The sequence below is a fragment of the Prinia subflava genome, chromosome 14 (assembly GCF_021018805.1).
Source record: "Prinia subflava isolate CZ2003 ecotype Zambia chromosome 14, Cam_Psub_1.2, whole genome shotgun sequence".
Taxonomy (NCBI): Eukaryota; Metazoa; Chordata; class Aves; order Passeriformes; family Cisticolidae; genus Prinia; species Prinia subflava.
The window spans coordinates 5230255-5249304 of NC_086260.1; the positions used below are offsets into that span (position 1 = coordinate 5230255).

At 40.9% G+C, this 19050-nt stretch overlaps 1 protein-coding gene and 1 long non-coding RNA gene across 4 annotated transcripts in view; one reads left to right on the forward strand and one right to left on the reverse strand.

The window, feature by feature from the left end:
* Positions 1-10760: 10760 nt before the first annotated feature.
* On the reverse strand, positions 10761-16487 carry LOC134558022 (uncharacterized). Of its 3 annotated transcripts, none has more exons than XR_010082245.1 (3): positions 16348-16487; positions 13933-14006; positions 10761-12474 (listed from the first exon to the last, which is right to left on the reverse strand). It is a non-coding gene; the product is annotated as an uncharacterized LOC134558022 (long non-coding RNA). The 3 variants fall into 3 exon arrangements; XR_010082243.1 differs by having other exon boundaries at positions 13898-14006; XR_010082244.1 differs by having other exon boundaries at positions 13833-14006.
* A 3-nt stretch (positions 16488-16490) lies between these two features.
* The window catches only part of SUCLG2 (succinate-CoA ligase GDP-forming subunit beta), a 117305-nt gene continuing 114745 nt past the window's right edge, over positions 16491-19050 (forward strand). The window contains exon 1 of the mRNA XM_063411458.1: positions 16491-16640. Coding sequence (XP_063267528.1) covers positions 16557-16640 — 84 coding nt within the window. The 5' untranslated portion in view covers positions 16491-16556. The remainder of the gene's footprint in view (positions 16641-19050) is intronic.

Consider the following 19050-nt stretch of genomic DNA (forward strand, 5'->3'; position numbering starts at 1 on the left):
GAAATGGTGGAGGAATAATAAAAGAGAGAGCTAACCACAGGCAGCAGCAAGGTGGCAAAGGTTTTCTTCCTTTGCCTACAGAAATTATGTGTCCTAATCCATGTACCTCTTTTAGCTTGAGGAAAGGAATTGGAATTCACAAGGATTCCTCAAAACAACCTCAAATTGCAGCTGGAGGTCACATCCTTCTATCAGTCACATCTTTCTTATCACTGCTCTCTAGTTCAGTGTAATATTTGCAACTGTCTTTTCCTCCTTTGAAATTCTCTGAGTCTCTGCAGAAAGTATATAAAGTAAACTAATATTCCCACCATTTCTGGAAGAGTTGTGAACTTCAGTCTGTCATTTTCTTCCACAGCCAAGGCGCATTCCTTCACATTCCATTCACAGAGTTCCTTCCTCTGGAGTTTCAGAAGATGTGAGCTGGGGCTTGTCCTGTGCCAGAAGGAACAGGCACAGCTCCTAGACCATAACACCACCACTAAGAATCACATCAAGAGTCACTGTCAAACACCTCCCAACAAATCAAATCCAATCCTCTCCACCTCCTGAGATAAGAATAGTACAATTGTCCAAAATACAGCACATTCTGTAGGAGCTCTCCAGCTCCTTTTGAATCTCTTCTTTGGAAGTGTGCATGAAAAGATGAAGTTACTGGCACATTCAGCAGAATGTCACTCAGTTTCTTGTGTCTGCTCTTAAATATTTCATCAACTAGTTTGATGTAGTGAAAATACCATGGTTTCAACAAAAAATTACCTGTAAAACATGAACAGATTCTAGAGAAAAGCTATAAACCAGTTTGTCATAAGAAAGCTGCCTTGCTTCAGGTCACAGGGTGCTTCCAATACACACCCTACAAAAAAGGAGAAATGGCTGAAGCACTTGAGGAGTTTAATACAATATTTGCCCTTGTTTCTACTGTAGGGGTGGGAGATACCAATATATCTTGGGTACATTTTACATAATTCTATATACTGTTGGCATACTACTTGAATTTGTATAAAATTTCAGCTATCCTTGGATTAATCAGCTTTTTATTTATGTTTTACTGTGGAGTTTTATGGCAGCAAAATCTTCTGTAACACATGGTAAAACTGAGCTGGTCAAGCAACCATGATTTCCCAGAGAAACACATCCTAGTGGGGTATAAATTGAGGGGGTGATCTTGAGAAAGAAGGTGCAATTACATACACAATGCAATATTTCCAGTGAAATTTCAGAGCAGGCTTGAAAAAATGAATTTTCCAGGCATCATGGAGTTCACAGTGTGGAAGAATGAATGTGAAAAAGAAATCAAGACAGAGCTGCATGCACAAATATATATAAATGTAAAATAAAATCCAATATTCATACCTGTGTATCATTAAAGAAATAAGAGTATCTGATCAGATCAGGTGGAAAGCAGTAGAAAACACAGGCTGGGGTACACCTGAGAAGAGCCACCAGCTCAGTCACAACAGCAAGGCTGACAGAAGCACTTTATGACAAAAACATCTTTGCTCCAGAGTCCCTTGCAAGCCAAATGGATCAGAAACATTCTCCCCACAGTGTGTGGACAAGGCAGTGAGAAATGAAGCTGAGCCATCTATTAAACAGTTCTGTGATGGAGCTGTAAGTCACATCATAAGGTGAAAGGAAAGTGAAGCAGAGTCTGTGACAAACCTTAAGGAACTGGCAGCATTTGTTAGATAAATGGAAGCGAGTGACAATAGACAACAAGCCAGGCTGTCTGGGCAAAGACTTTGTAGTTCTGGATTTTCAGGTGACAGAAAAGCACACCAAGATTTTTAAAGGCTTTTGTTCCCACAACCACTGACATGTCACTAGGGGATGTCAACAAATAAAGAAATAACACATTTTTTATTGCAAAAAGATACATAGTGCAAAAGAAGGAAAAGAAGGTTGCTATGAATATTCAGTCAATGGTTTATCTAACGTTTCTGAGGTGTTGGCAATTGAACATTTCTATCCTGTTTTAGTGCCCAAAATGCATTTTGGGCACAGAACTGTGGGAAGCAGGTTTTACAAAGAATAATATTACGAGTGCACAAGGACTGTTGGTCTGAGAGAGCCTCATATGACTTCCCTTGAAGAGCAGCACTGGGGTAACATCTCTAAGATGCAGCTTTCCTCCCAAATTCATTGATTCCAGAGGTGCCAGAAAACTGGCCTTGAATAACAACTGAGGAATGAAATGACAGCAGTTCACAGCCCTCTCCAGGGCAGAAAATACCAATTAAACACTGCATTAATTTAGTGTTCACCAAGAGTTATCTACTTAGCTCCAGTCAAATCAGATATATTCTCTATACTAGTTGTAAGCTATGTTTTACAGAAAGGTTAACAAAGGTGAATGGGGTACAGTTTTCTTTATATTTTTGTGGATTACACAAATATCATCTGTGGCTATTTACTCTAGACTGGGTAGATCTGGCCTGTTGCTTTTAAAATGAAACTCTATACTATTCTCTCTCCCAGGGAATAAAAAGACCTAGGTGAAATTAAAATCTTGATGCTGTATCATAAAATCAGACATAATGAAACAAGAACCAGCAATGCCTTATCAGCTGATGTCAGGAGCTGAAAAAGAAGCTGAATGTTCTCTGAATGAGGCCCACATGCTTCATTCCAGAGAGATTTCTTGCTATATTGCAAGGCATTGATAGCAGTACCATCAACTCAACTAAAATCAGAACCTAGCAGAATATTGATCTGCAGGATCTGAAAGCACTCTTAAGAACCTTGGCCACCTTAATATCAAGCAGGAGCCAACTACAAAATATGTCCATTGCTCCTTAGTACATCTCGCTATCAAATTTTTCCACATCTCAGAAACTTTTTACTGAGCTTATATAGCTTATTGTGGGAGTAATAGAATGAGTGAATAAAATAAAAGTATTCTATCTTCTGTGTCATTGAAATGCAATCAGATTTGCTCAAAGAAAAAGTGCCATACCATCTCCATCCTCAGCGTTAACATTCAGGACTTTCTCCCAGGTTTGCTTATCTGATAAAAAGCCTCTCCACCTGAAGCCTGATATTAATGCATAAATCCCAGAAATGTGTCTAGAAAAGTTCACACTATTCAACTAAAAAAACATTAAGCAGAACATGAAGGGAGGATAAAACCCTTTCAGGTTAAAATATGATTTCTATATTTCCTTTGGAAAGAATAACAACAGACCACAATCTCAAGGGAAATTGTAAATTCCCCAGGGAACAAACAAAACAGCTGAAAACTTTGGAGATTTAAGATATTTGAATAAAATGGTTTTGCAAATTAAATATTCAGAACTCTGCTGTTTATTTAGGCCTCAATATTGTAATGATGTCAGACTGCAGCATGGAGATAAACAAGCAATGAACTGGAGACCTCTGGTCCTAAATATATCAGCTCCTTCTGCTTGGGTTTAACGACCAACCCTGGAGCTAAAAGTGGTAACAGCATATCATCTGTGGATTGGGAGCTAAGAGGAAAGGAAAAGGCACTGACTGCTGGCCAATAAACACTTAATCATGTCTCTCCATCTCTCCCAGGGTTTTACTCTGCTGTCCATCACGGTACCATCCCAGAGCCTTCATGTAAAATCAATAGCAGTGGTGCAATCCCTGGAGGTGCCGCAGAAACTCCAGCCCTTCTCCTCTTCTGGGTGTTTGCACAGCCACAGAGTCCCAGTCTTTGATTTTAATGAGGTTGCTCATGAGTACTGTGTTAAGAAAACTCCCTGTAATCACACAAACATTGAAATGTTCCTGTTATTGGTGCTAAAAAAGAAGACCTACAGATACTACATCCTGTAGCTCAGTTTGAACATTTGATGAACAAATTATTTTGTTGTTTACCCATCAGCTGCACCCCCATTTCATCGTTTAAAGAGAGGGAATAGATAAATTCACAAACACCTTTAGTGTGAAGTAGTTTACTGTCTCCCCCCTTTACAGCCTTTGTCAGTGCCAATCCCCTGTTATTGTTACCATCCTCTTCTGTCATGCTGATGCCTGCACTTCATTTTTTAGCACACTCAACACACCAGATTAGTTAGGAATAGATGTATTTGCATATTCCTATTCATTCAGTTCCATTTATTACCCCATGCAAGATTGAGGTTCAGTTGTGGCAACTGCAAAACAAATATTTAAATACCATTCTTATTTTCTCCAGGATAAAACAAGTATAATGTTATTTCATTTCTCTGATTCTCCAAGTTTTACTTGATTCCTTAGGAAATCGATAGAAATGCACCTCAGAAAGAAAGCAGACAAATAAATAGGCCCAAAAGTTTTTAGATAAAACTCCCTCTCTTCTCAGTTCACTGAGAGGTGGCAGCAAAGTGCTCCTTTCCTCAGTTTCAGAGCTGCCACTGTTGCAAACAAGTATTTTGTGAACACACGAGCTAAATATCCTTTCAGGTGGATGACTGAAAGCTTCATTAACAAGAGCAGATTTTCTTCAAGGGAGAGGATTTGTCTCGTTCTATTGCCACATTCAAGGAGTAGATAAACACAACCAGAGATGTATCAAAAAAACCCCATGAGCTGCCCATGACTGCCATGAGGGCAGGCCAAGGTCAGGGGTAGGGTACCCAAAGGAGAAATGTGCAGCATCACAGGAGCTGCCTTTCACATTCTGACCTGTAAAACAAGATATAATGTGTGGATGGGTTGGCCAGTGAATCATTCCAGACCTAGGAAGAATCACCAAAAACCCAACAATGCTCTGAATATTTTCTGTACATGCTCACATACATGCTCCCATCTCCTATATATATAGGAGAAAGCATAAGGAATCCAAACTCCTACTGCCCACTTTGAAAACATTCCAACCCAGAGAGTTGAACAGAAGTAATTTCACCAATTCTAGCTGATTGTACAGTTAAGAATTGAAGTAATGTATATTTTCTTAATGTTCAGTTGTTGTTGTGGTTGGTTGGTTGGTTGTTTTTAATATAAACTATTTGATTGTTGCTTTCTTGCCATTCAATGTCCTGACTAAAAATATACTGGACTTAATTGCTAAAGACATCAAGAAGAAAAAAAAAAAAAAAAGGAATGGAATGTCAGTATATTGCCATAAATCTTAGATTTTCATTGACAATAAAGTGTAACTTGTGCCACTAAGGCCATGGAAAGCTCATAGCTGAAAGGTCCAGGAAAATTTACTGGGAACAGCTACACATTATATACATTGTTTCAAGCAGAAGCTAATAAAGCTAATTGGTTGAATAATATTAGGAGATTGAGCACCAACTACTTTAAACTCACTGTCTCCAAGCATAAAGCCCATGTTTGCAATAAACCTTAGAGCAAAAGCTCTCAAATGTGACTGGAGCTTTCAGGCTACTTCATCAAACCGTTCCAATAGCCAAGATTTCCATCTCTTACAGATCCTCCTCAGCTCTCAGCACAGAGCTAGATCTTCTGTTATCCCCTCTGTTATCCTGCTGAAGTCAATGGATACTGGGGAAAAAAAAATAAAAAAGGCTTGAGGCTGCTCCCACTGCAGCATCAGCAAAGGCAGATGGGGTTTGCACGCAGGCTGAGTTTGGCCAGCCCGCAGGGGCTGCAGGTGAGCACACAAAGTGTTTTCTGAGCAGCTGCTGCTCCTAGGGCTGGACACCTCAGTTACCCAGCAGAGATGAACAATGCTCTTTACTGCTGTGCTGAAGCACAGAGAAGCTTTTTCTTAGCGCTCATTTCATTCATTAAATTGAATCCTCCTGATGAATTATTCTATGGGAATTGAAGCCTTACACCTCACAGGTTTAGTTTTGCTTGTTTTATGATGTGTGTAATTGTCTGGGTATCATTTTTCTGACAAAATATTTTATAGGTTTCTAATACAGCTATTTTCTGAATACTTGCAAGGGTAACTGACAGGTTACATTTTCATTTCCTGGGCACACAGGAATGCTGGATATGGGAGGAGGAATCTTTGCTGGGTTTTGTCTCTTAAAACTGCCACTAACCTATAGCAGTATTTTCTCACCCTCCTCTTCCCTCCCTTTGGGCAAAACTGTACCTCAAAGGCTCTTAGTTTTATGCAATGCTCTCTAAGCCTCCTCTTCCCCAACTCCACACTCCCAAAATAGAGAGCTACAGCTGCCCCTATTTTTGTCTCTTCTTAAAAAGTTTTTTTAACATTTTTTCTTTACAGTATGTTTCAAAACTGCAGAAGGAATGACAGAAAACAGCAAAAACTTTATAGCATATCCCCTTCTCCCCCACTTCACACTCTATAATCTCTGTAATTAGAAAGAAATTGTATTGCTTTTTGTTTTATTCAGGCTTTCCAGAATAATTCAACTTTCACTAAAAAAAATCTGGAAATACACTTATGTCCTAAACACAGAAATAAAAATGTTTTAATGAAAGTTAAGTTGCACTCTTACCTTCAGCATTCCCTACTGTGAAGGTTACTGTTTAAAAAGTCTTATTATGATGCACCATCTGCTTGGCTTCTTTACACTCCCTTTATTCTTTATTGTGTGCTGTAATTAATGAGGCTTTCTGTATTATTACCATAATGGCCGATGTTTTTCTTTATAAATGAGAAGCAATAGCTCCCTGCTGAAAATTTCAGCTTCCTTAACAAATGAGAGGAAGTGCCCTAAGACTGGCTGGTTGCTCAGGTGTCACTGCAGTGGCAGAAGTGTCGGCAGCACTGCAGCCCCAGTGCTTCAAAACACAGTGACAATGACATGATAGATGGGCTGGAGGAAGTCAGGGTGACAGCCCTGCCTGTAAAGGACAGTTGTCATATGTGCCTGCTGTACACTTTGGCACATAAGGAAAGACATGAGACTAAATAATTGAATATTAAATCTCTCTGAGAGTTTTTGCTTCATCATTGTTCCATGGCTATGAAGTATATCATGAAGATAAGGACATGTTCATGCCTTTTGACTAGGAGAACAATTTCTGTGTTCTCCTGCTGCGTTCTTTGTGTTTTTTTCTTTAAATTGCACACCATCTTATCTTCATGGAGAATGATGGAGTTTTTTAGATATACAAATACAGCATCCCTCACAAAACAAGCAGAAATTGCATGACAAACAGGACCTATGGTTTGGTTCCACATAGACAAGAGAGCAAAATGCAACACAACATGAACCAATCCCTGGCTTTCAGTTCCCAGATAAGGAAATGATGTCCTAAAAGGTTCTTTTTGTGGTCCTTGACTTTGTCACTTTTCTTCAACTTTCAATAAACACCTCTCACTCAGCAGACCACAGCTGTACATGTAAGACTTGTGAACTTGCCATTTAGTATTAGCTAAAGCCTAAGAGAGAATCAGCTGAGGCTGAAATGACCTCTGATAGTTACCTTTGAAACACTTAACAACCCACCTTCAAAAACACATTTCTCCATCTGCTCATCAAGAAAAATGATTTCTGATGGTCTGTACTCACTGTCCATTCAGGACTGATTTTCTCATTTGGGTGGAATTTTATGGAGTTGATTTTCACTCTCTCAACCTCTCTCAGGTTATTAAGACAGACCTGTTCAGTCTGACAGCACAGAAGCAACAGGGCATGACTGGGCTACATTAACAATTCTATGCAATTTGTCTGTGCTATATGCAATTAATTTATTCATGCTGGTTAGAAATCCCTGGAATATTAGGTATACTGAAACTTCCTCACCATTTTGAATAAACTGGAGGAAACCTGAGGAAGAAGAAAGGGAATTATTGGAAAAATCCTATTGTCACAGAAACCAGCAGAAGAAAGATCTTAAATAATATTTAGCATATATTTTAATATAAATCAGTAAAGCTCTCCACTAAATATATATATATGTATGCACACATATATATACACATGTACCATGTTTTATCTTTTAAAAAGGTTTTACCTGTGTCTTGTCTGCTTTAAATGTGCAAGAAATATTTGACTTATCAGTTCCACTGGCCTCAAAAGAATGAGACACTTCTGCAGGATATAGTGGTGACAAGTTTGGATTGGGCACAGTGCCATTCCTGAACTGAACTGCTGCTTCCAACGAGAGGTTAAAATAAAAAGTCATTGCTATTCTCCAGGAACTCTAGACAAGAGATGAATCCCTTCCCAAGACTATTCATTGTCTGCTTATTGACTGGCACTCATATTTTTATGCTGTATCACAAGATCATACTTAGCATTAAAGCTAAGTGATTAATTCATAACAATTACTGCCTAATAAAGTCTTCTCTTCTTCACAGAAGACTGATGTATTTTGCAAACTCCTCAGTTATTTGTTGTTCTGTAGTAATGAATTAATTGCAATAATTTTCTGTTTTATAGGGTGGCAATAGTCACACTCTCAGTTGAAACATGGCATGTGCCATACCAGGCATACATTACTGTTTTTCTTTGCCTGTTGGCAATATTAGATGCAATTATTGAATGAAACATGCACAAAGTCTTATATAGATATAAATTTAATTGGAATTTGGGGGTCTATTCATTGGCAATATTAAAATTCTTTTAAATTCTTTCAGTTATAAATAAGACTTGAGCATTCCTACATTATGCATTCACATTAATGTCTGCAGGATGATTAGTAGTGGAGTTCTCTCCTTTGTAGAGAACTGAACCATGGGCCATAGACAATGTAATAACTGTGTTCCCATAAACCAGCAGAGATAAGGAAGTTTACTCTCAGCATTTATCCCTTCAAACTCTGTTATTTGTTATGAATCCTACTCTGAATTTCATCAAGTAAGCCACAGGTAGCCTTGAGTAACAAAGGGATTCATTTCAGTATAGAGTTCAACACTCATAATATATGTTAAAAGTCTAAGGAAGCTAAATCCAAAGTGAATAAATAGTGACTTGCTCAGGATATGTATGTTACTCAAACATAAAACCATCACAGCCTTTAAATGAGCTGTCCATGTAGATTTTCTGTTGTTTCCCAGAATTTTTATTACAGCACACAGGATTTTGATCCTAAATGACTCTCAAAACAAATCACATACCCCCTGTGGCACTTGTTATTAGTGAATTGGTCTTCACTGGTTTTCTAAAGAGAAAATTCAGCATTTTCTGAAGCCCAGATTGATGGCATAAAAATATCCCTTGGGGTGGAATTTTGATTGTAGACTTGCTTGTATGCACTAAAACATTCCCAGTGTTCCTAGAGAAACAAAATCATCAAAACACATTTATTAAGGACAAACACTATACATAGCAGAAGCTACACCTGACAGTCCTCTATGTCCCAGCTAAGCTTGAAAATGCTACTTTACTAAATCAGATGGATACTAGAACATGTGGCTTAGAGAAACTTTACCCCAATTTCTTTTGTGAGGCAGAATACAAATGAATTTTTTCAGGCTCTGCTATAGCCAAGCTGATGGCTAAAGCATTCCTATTTTGATCTTTATAACAAATGCATATTAATTAAAAATATGGTAATTCCTAAGTACTTGTGTAGACACTATTAAAGGAATAGGCCATAAGGAAGTCCTTTTTGATTTCTCCTAGCTCTATTAATAGAAAAAAACTTTATATTATGATTTCCAAAAGCATGAAAAAATGTAGTGTATATGTGTACACACACATAAGACTTAAAGGTGAGGTAATCTTAGTCCATTGCCAAGAGTTTATGAAGATAGTTAGCTGTATGTTGTAACAATCTTTCTAAGCAAAACATTTTGGAGTTATTCTGCTTACAGGCTAAAAAGAGTTTTACAGAAATGAAGTCAATAAACGATATGGCTTCTTTTACTGAATAAAATGCATAGAAGGCAAGCATGAGGCTTTACCCTCCCTACTCATCTGTTCATATAGATACTGTCCCCTGAGGATACAGACTTTGCTCTTTGCCCATTTTCTCTTTGAATTTCCATAAAATTTGCAAACACCATTCAAAGAGCAAATACTAATGCAGCTGATTTACAAACCTCTGTGAGGGGGAGGTGATGCTTCCAAATGTAGTTGGAATTCTGTTAAAGTTTTTAGGCTATATGGTTAGGAAACTATTTACAGTCCACTATGGGTATGATCAGTTCTTAGTTAATGATATTTAATGTTTTCATCAGGTTCCTAAAGGCTTTCTGCATGTAATTTGAAGGGATCTCAGAAAGAGTAATTGTCTGTTTTTTCTACTCCAGGATCTTCCATTTTGACTAAAATTTCATTTTTGAAGAATTGATACATTAGCTGATACTTAACTAGCAAAAAATGCCTGGAAGCACCCCTTGCCAGTCCCATGTGCAGGAAGATTGCTATTTGCTGGTGTTTTTATTCTAAAGGGAACAGATTACAAAAAAAAAATCAGCACAGCTTAATGTATGATTGTATTTGTAGGTATTCCCCTTCTTCTCACAGCTGATCTGAGAGATCACACCACACAACATAAGAAAAAAATTTACAAAATTTGGCATTTTCATATAGAGGCAATGAGATTTTCTCAAAGCAGCGGTGATGAAATCTGCCTGCAGACGTGACTGGGGACAGCCTGGCTCCATCAGCTGTAGCTGCTCTTGCCACAAGCTAAGGTAAAAAATCCTCTTTTATTTTACACACTTGGAAATGTCCAAATATGCTGTCTAGACAACAAAGCAGTGAGCATATGCACCAAATGCCATAGTAACTGTTGTCACCCTGCTTTATGTTTAGGCAGTTCAGTTTCCTGTGGTGGTGCATTCAGGTTTTGTTACAAGCTCTTTCACACAGTGCTGCACTGCTTTGTTGGGCTCCTCAGAAGGGTTATGGGTTTTATAAACTTCCATGATCACTGAAGCACTTGCTGATGTCCAACCAATTGTAATGAAAATGAAACCTGCCTCTGTGACAAAAGATTTTATTGGAATAGGAAAATACAGCAAGCAATCTACAAAACCCACAGAAATAGTACCCTATGACCCCAAACTAGGTAGCATAGTAAGCTTCTTTTAGATCAATACTTAATTTGGCAGAAAAATCAATTTCCCTGCCTCTGCAACCCATAAAATTCATCAGGAAAAAATTACCCCTCACATATTAGCAGCCCTTTCACCTTACTGGTCTGGAAATTAATTACAATAGACAATTTCAAGCCCTGTAACAGGTTGAGGCAACAAGGTATTTTGCAACCTGTGAATTAAAACATGGATTAGCTGTGAGGAGAACACCTATAGCTTTCCTGATTTGGCCAGCCTCCCTTTAGTAGGGACAAAAACTGCTTTTTTTAGCTACAGCCTTCAAGAGTCTCAAGCAGTAACCAGGTTTCATTCCTGGAAAATGTTCACCTGTTTGCAGATAACTGTGCAGGACACACAGAACACCATAAACAAAAGCTTTTTCTATCAGCATCCAAGTAATTTCTCTTACGACAGTGACATCTTGCCTTTATTCTTCCATATGGGAATTGCAGCCCTGCTGGGAAAGAGCTTTCCTGTATGGCTCACGTGGATTTCACAGATTCCTATCAGTCAGCATGGTGGATGTGGAGGTTTGACTGCCTTGGCAAACTCTTCATCTGGGAACTTTCCTGTACACTCCAGAGAGCTTGCTGATAGGAAGGTTTCTAAATATAATGGCTTGCTGCTAAATACGTTTTAAAATACAGAATGTACAGAAGATTATTGATCTAGTCAAGATTTTGCTTCATATTTAATAAATCTAATTTCTTTTTAGAATGTTTTTCTACCGAATAAACTGAGTTTCTCAGCAGACACAACAGAGGCTGTCTTTTCTTTATGTCACTGTCTTGCTGCTGCTCTAACCTCCATTCCTTCCCCCAAGTAAATTTAGCTTTCTTTTTTTTAAAGACTGTTGGACATTTCTCTCCTGAATTTACATTCACTATAGAGAACTCAAAGTCTTTGTAAGGATGCAGTGACATCTTATCAAAGAGGTCCAGACTCCGAGAGGTTGTTTTCACTGTATTCCACAGCTCAGATCTTTACACCTTTTGTATTCACAGTCCTGTATCGTCTCTGACAGAAGTTCAATAAAATCGTCTTTCCACCCTCAATATCAGGGTTCTCAGTGTTGTTGGAACTGAGTGTTATAGACCTACAGTCTATCTCTGCTGAGAAACCCAAACTCACCTGTCTGCCTCATACAGCAGGCCACTGGCAAGAGGTAGCAGCAGCTCTCCTGTAAACAAATGCATCACTTCTATTGTTTTCAGCCTATTAATTTATGTCATAATTCTTTAAAGTTTTGTTTTTACAGAGTCACGTGGTTAGATATCAAAAAAGGTGGAGCATTATTGTTACTATTGGTACGCCTGGTGTTGCCTCTCTTGCTATAAATCGTTTTAAAGTTGGTTATTCCACTACTTTTTTCTCTTTATTCCATGTTATTATTTAAAGTTTTCCCTGTTTTAGACACTTCTTCTCACTTTTCATGTCACAGTCATCACACGGTGTTAAAATGCAGCACCCTGGCTTCCCACAGCATTGAGCAGAAGATGCAAAGACTGTTTCAAGGCTTCACTTGGTTCCTTCATTCTGAGCCACATGCAAGTTCCACTGTGTGCAGCAGAGGTGCAGACAATCTGAAAATGAGAAGGGCAAACTGATATTTACAGACACAGCCTGGTGATGCAGCAGCACACAGAGCTCCTGTGTTACTGCAGAGAGGGAAACCAGGACAGTTGATCCTACCTAGCCAAAACCACCCCATCCTGCTTCCTTCCAGGATACCTTCCAGTATATTTCAATATACTAATGTATACTATATATAATATACAATGTTCTAAGGAGTGGAAATTTTGTGGCTGTATGCAATGACTGAACTCAGTGACCTAGGAGGCAATTTACAATTCTAATACACTATTTTTCCATTCCTTATTTTCATCCTTCTTTTTAGTCCCAAACATTGTTATCTTAATCCTTTGTTGCCCTTCCTCCACCCATTGGTGTATTTACCACTTACCACACATTCTTCTTTTTGTTTAAATATTTGAACAGAGGAAGGGAATGAGCATCATTAACTGAGAGGTGCGTGTGCATCAGGACTCATGCTCTGCCAGACTCATGCACTGTCAGACTCACCCTATGATCCTGTTTCCAGTTTCTCAGCCACCTACAGTGGGACTATTTTAGTGACTTTGCTGCAGCTTTGTTACCCTCACTTGTTATTCTTGGGGATGCTGTGTGTGGGGTATCTTTCAAATAAACTTATTTATTATAAACTTATTCCCTATGAAATCCACGTGAATATGAAGCTCAGGATCTGTAGTTAACATAAAAACAATTACAAGGCAACGTGCAAATGAGGAAATGCCTTTCAGCCCCCTGGTTCCAGTACCCTGAAATGAAACTACAGCCCATCAAAACCCAGCTAGAGCAACACATTACAAAATAAAAAAAAACCAAAAAACAATGGTTTGGGAGGTATCTGCACAGCTAAGAAAATGAATATAGAATGTCATTGCAAAAACACTTAAAACTGTGCTTTACCTGTGATGTGATTTTTTTTTTTGTTTTTAAACGTTTTCACTTGAACACTATCAAACATTTAGCCTTAATGATAACTTCTAAAGAGATATAAACCTTACACAATGTTCTTTTTTAAACTTAATTGCAAAACCATTATTGGTTGTTTTGCATCAAATAGAACACTGCTAAGAGCTTAGCTACACTCTAACCTTTTCTGTATCTTGGGGAAGATAGAACAGCAGCACACTCAAATGCTGCATATCCATGAGAGATATGGGGAGGAATGTCTGGAAGTCTAGAAGCAATGACCTTTGAAACCAGGCTCTCCCTATATCCTTTTTTATTTTGCACTTCCTTCCCTTCCTTATTTGTGAGGATGGTGTGTTGAGACATTCCTCAGCTGTTCCCAAATTCCTGCATTTCAAGTGTGTTCCCCAACAACTATTCACAACTTGTCCCTCCTCTCACACACCAACACATCTTGTACTCCAGGATCTGAAAATTCTGGCTCTTGCTTGCTCTAATTGCTTCAGAGACCTGTTTCATCTGAATTTTCTTTGGTTCACACATACACAGAAGAAAACTGGATGTGAAGACAATGAATCTCTCTATCTTTTCTCCTCATACTTTAAAGGTCAGGCATGTTCTGTAAAAGAGATACAAAAAAAAAATCATGTCTTGGTGACTTCTCCATGCTGTGCATTTGCACAGTGGTTTTCCACTAAATCTCAACAATAAAAATATAGTAAAGCAGGTTCTGCATTATTTATATTAAGCAGTGAGAATGCTCCTCATAGCATTAAATGACAGCCTTGCATGCAATTCACAGACATTATCTGAAAGCTTATATACCTGCTATATATATAAACCTAATGCAGACAGCCATAATAGTCTGTATGAATAGGGAACGCTGTGCTTACTGAACCACAGTCATGAAACTAAAAATGAAATTATAGTTCTTCCATCATAATACCTAACTTAGTATATAATATTCTGAAAGAACAAGCACACAGTAATACCTGGGTTAATACTGGTACCATACATTATTGTTCAATGCTATCAAAAAATAGCACCTCCAGATTCTTTATTGAAACATATTACTTTACTTAAATTGTCATGACAAAGACAAAAGTGTTCAATTTCAGATTTTTCTAGCACCTCATTTTTTATGAAATTGCAGATTTTTACCTCTGTTAGACATATAATTTATTTGCTGATTAAATTCCAATAAAGGAGTTGTTCAGTCCTGATTTTTTAAAAAACACATTTGGGAGTGTAAGTTCTAAGCCCTGAAAGGAGCATTTTCCTTTGTTCCCACTCACATCCTGGACTGGAAGATGGGGATTTAAGTGTTTATCCAACTATTTCATCATAAACCACTGAATAAATAATGTTCAGCATAAATAATGCCTCCACACAATACTAACTCTGCATGCTTCAATAGAGGTGAATTTAATATGAACTGTTGTAAAATTGCAAGGGTATCTCAGCCACCACTCAATTTCAGCATTTTTTTTTTTCAAACCGTGATTGTAAATGGGCGATTTGTGTGAGCTATTTGGTTAATTCTCTGTACTCAGGGGTGGATTATCCAAAGTGTGCACGAGAAAGAAACAGATAAGGAAATGCTCAACCAGGGCACATAGTGACTGTATGTGCAAGGACCAGGCCACCTGACTGCTGAGTTTGCTTCAGGCTGTAGACATGATATACCCATGTCCACACAGCCCCTAAGTCATTCCTGATAGATGGAACAATTTGCACAAATCTGGCTTCTGGGACTCACTTTCATGAAACCTCTGCTCAGACTGTACACTCATGTCAGATTTTAAGTCCACGTGATGGACATAAAGCTACCGGGGCTCTGCTCTTCTGCTCCATCCCCCAAGTGGGCCTGAGTTTGGTGTCTCAGGTTTGGCAGATTCCCACAATTATTTAGGTTGGAAGAGACCACTGAAATCCCCAAGTCCAACCTGTGACCAATTACCACCTGATCAAATAGATCACAGCACCAAATGCCACATCCAGTCTTTTGTTAAAAACCTCCAGGGATGGTGACTCCACCACTACCCTGGGTAGCTGATTCTAACGCCTGACAACCTTCTCTGTGAAAAAATTCCTCCTGATCTTCAACCTGAGATACTTGTGGACGAAGAACAGAGGTGTTTTGTAGAGTTCAGAATAATGTGCCTATGAAGAGTCAGCCAGATCCCAGCAAGCCTTATTAAGATTTATTAGCTTGGGTTAATTTCATATTTCCTAACAAAAAACAAGAGACCTTTTAGTCACGAAAAAAGAAGTCAGAACAGCCTCCAGCAGTCCAAAGCTGGCACCTCAGACCTCCCAGCCCCTCCACCTATCGCTGCCTGCATGTTCCAGGCGCTGCCTTCTCCAAAGCCCTGTCCTGCTCCAGCCCCAGACACCCTTCAAGGGTTTCACCGAGCGGGTCGGGCTGGAAGGGACCGCAGCAGCTCCTCTGGTCCATCCTCCCTGCTCAAGCTGAGTCACCCCAGAGCACAGGACCGTGTCCAGACAGCCCTGGAGCATCTCCAGCGAGGGAGACTCCGCACCCTCTCTGGGCAATCTGTTCCCTTGATGGGTCAGTGCACAGCGAGGAAGCTCTTCATGTCCAGGCAGAACTCCCTGGGCATCAGTTTGTGTCCATTGCCTCTCAGTCCTATCGCTGCACACCACCGAGCAGAGCCCGGTCCATCTTCCTGAAACCTTCACACAGTTATGCACATTAACAAAGTCCCCTCTCAGTGGAGAGGCTGAACAGACACAACTCCTTCGGCCTTTCCTCGTCACAGAGATCCCGCACCTTGCCTCACACGGGCCTATAGCCTTCCCCGCGGTGCCGACCCCACCGCCCCGGCCTCCGCAGCCCCTCAGGGCACGGCCCCTCTACCGGGGCTTCCCCGCGGTGCCGACCGCACCGCCCCGGCCCCCTGCAGCCCCTGAGGGTGCACCCCGCTCCCGGGACCCACCCTGTCCCCTCCGCCTCCGCCGGGGCTTCCCCGCGGTGCCGACCCCACGCCCCGGCCTCCGCAGCCCCTCAGGGCACGGCCCCTCTACCGGGGCTTCCCCGCGGTGCCGACCCCATGACCCGGCCTCCGCAGCCCCTCCGGGCACGGCCCCTCCGCCTCCGCCGGGGCTTCCGCCCGGGGCGCGGGGCAGGGCGGGGACAGCGGAGAAGATGGCGGCGCCCTTGGCCGGGCAGGCGGGGGCCGTGCTGCGGGAGCTGGCGCTGCGATCCGCCCGCCTGCGGGGCGAATTCCCGGTGAGTGAGCGAGCCCGGCCCCGCGCCCCGCCGCCCCTGCTGCCGGCAGCCTCCGCCCCGCTCGCTGTGCCCGCCGGAGCCCCGCGGCCGGCGCGGCTCCGCTCGCAGCCTCTCCTCTGAAGGAAGGGACCTTCCTCCTCCCGCTGGCTGCGGTGCTCGGGCTGGAGGATGCGTCCAACCTTCAGCCCCGGCGAAGCTCTGCCGGCCCAGGGCTGGGCAGGGCAAAGCTGACCGGGAGCACGTTCTCTGAGCGCTTTGCTCCCCTCACAGCAAAGAGATGTGAATTATTTCAGCGGCAGAGCTGCGGGACGCTGTGCACGGAGCGATGCCCGCTGTCTGAACGCGTTCCGCGTTGGTTTGGCTCAGTGCGGCTGGCTGAGGTCAGGCTGGGGTGAAGATGGGCTGTGCTCTCCTGGGGAAATCGATCCTAGCTCAGGCTTCCCGGTGGTCCTGAACCTCAGCAGAACGATGGGGAGGTGTAGATCACCCTCGTGGAAGGGCTCAGGGGCTCTCTTGAGGTGTACCGGGAGTTGATTATTCACCTCACCAAGCAGCCATGCTGAGGTACAATGAGATACGCACATTCTATACAGCCCTTGTGCCTTTGGCAACCAACTCTGCTATTTTACCTTTTCCTCATGAGCAGCTGCATGAGAATCTTACTTTGGTCCACACTTGTGAGCAGAAGTGTTTTCCCCGAAGCAGAAGCCCCTGGAGCAAACAAAGCGTGTTTGTGTGCGGTTCTCTGCCATGCTGGGAATGCTCCTGGCTGCAGGTGCAGGGCTCTGGGGTAAAGGGTGTGCTGGTGCTGAGCTTGTATTGCACAACTGCTGCTGTGTGGTTTGTCTTTTAACCTGAAGGAAATTACCCACCTCGGTTGTAAATCGGAGGTCTTTGTGCCCAACTTTCCTGTTTGAATGCTGGGTACAGTATTTGAGAACTCAGTGCAATCGATTTGTTGATTTAGCATTCGTCCATTTCATGTATACACGCATAAACAGGGAGACTGCTTATTTGTGGATATAAACACACAATCATATCTATATACATACATTTATCTGTATATATATACAAATTTAATCTCATTAGTGTGGATGGGCAATGCTGTGAGTCACAAGAATGTTTGGGGAATATGCATTGTATGGTTGAAGATGAGTTCCTGCCATCAAGGCTTATGTGAGTCTGATCCCACAATAAGGAATTCAGAGGTAACATCCCTGTTCTTCTAGGGTCTGATATGGAGAGGCTGGAGTATGGAGCATTCTCTGAAAAGAATCATCTTGGCATGAACTTAAAACGTGTTCTGGTTGAGCTGCTTTGGTTGGTTTCAAGCCCTGTCTTCATCTGGTGCTGCAGTGGGGATTTGAGATACAGGTGGAAATTAGGAGCTCATGCTCTGTTCTGTCATCTCTCAAAGCATGGAGGCACTCTGTAAATTACCCCACTGAAACAACTGGGCATCAACTCAGATTCTCAAGAGTATTCTTAGGATATCAAGGTGGCAAACTTTAAAAAAAAAAAAACACACCTTTTTTTGTACATTGTTTTTGAACTAGAGATGTTGAACTTGTATTATAAATCACACTTTGTTATTCTGTTTCTGAAATCTGGCAGATACTCAGAGCATCTCCTGAGATCTGTGCTTTCCAAGTAGGCTATTTTCAAGAACCACGTCAATACTGTATAACAACAAATCAAGTTCTTAATTTCAAAGCAAACCACTTTCCTTTATAAAGGTCTTCAATTTTGCAATGTTGCGTAAGAGAATTACCATCTAAACCATCTCCTAATCTTCCACTGTCTCAGACTTTAAGCTACAAATAAGTTGATCAGCCAGAGTCTGGATTTTTGTGCTACAAAATAGGATAAAAGATCTGAGAGTAAGAGCCCTTCCATTGAAGGTTTTTCTGATTTGTATGATTCATTCTGTTGCTCAGATGAGAAGTTGCGCTGTTACTTTATTTAGTCTAAACCACCAAAACCTGTCCTCAAAGCCCATCTCAGTGTTTCTTTCACAGATGAGGGTCTTCCATATGGTGCGAGTGTGATGAAGAAACACCAACCTAAACTTTGTTGTTTTGGTAACCCTGTGTGAGATTTAGACTCTTTCCTCATAACCCTTATGACTTACTCTTGGAGTGGTGTTTCTATACTCTGTAGCAAAATTTCTTATTGTTTCATAACTGTAGCTGTGAAATTTGGTTGTATGCTGTCATTGTAATCTGCACACATTTTCCTGTGTAGCTTCATTTTAGGGGTGGAGTAAATGCTAGTTGATCCTATCACGTGAAATTATTTTATCATCCTTTTGCTTGCCCTTTACCCTTTTATAACTGTTAAGCATTTTTTACTCCTTTTGCTGTTTATATCCTTGGTAGATTCAATTCTTTGTGCTGCTGGAGTTTTAAAT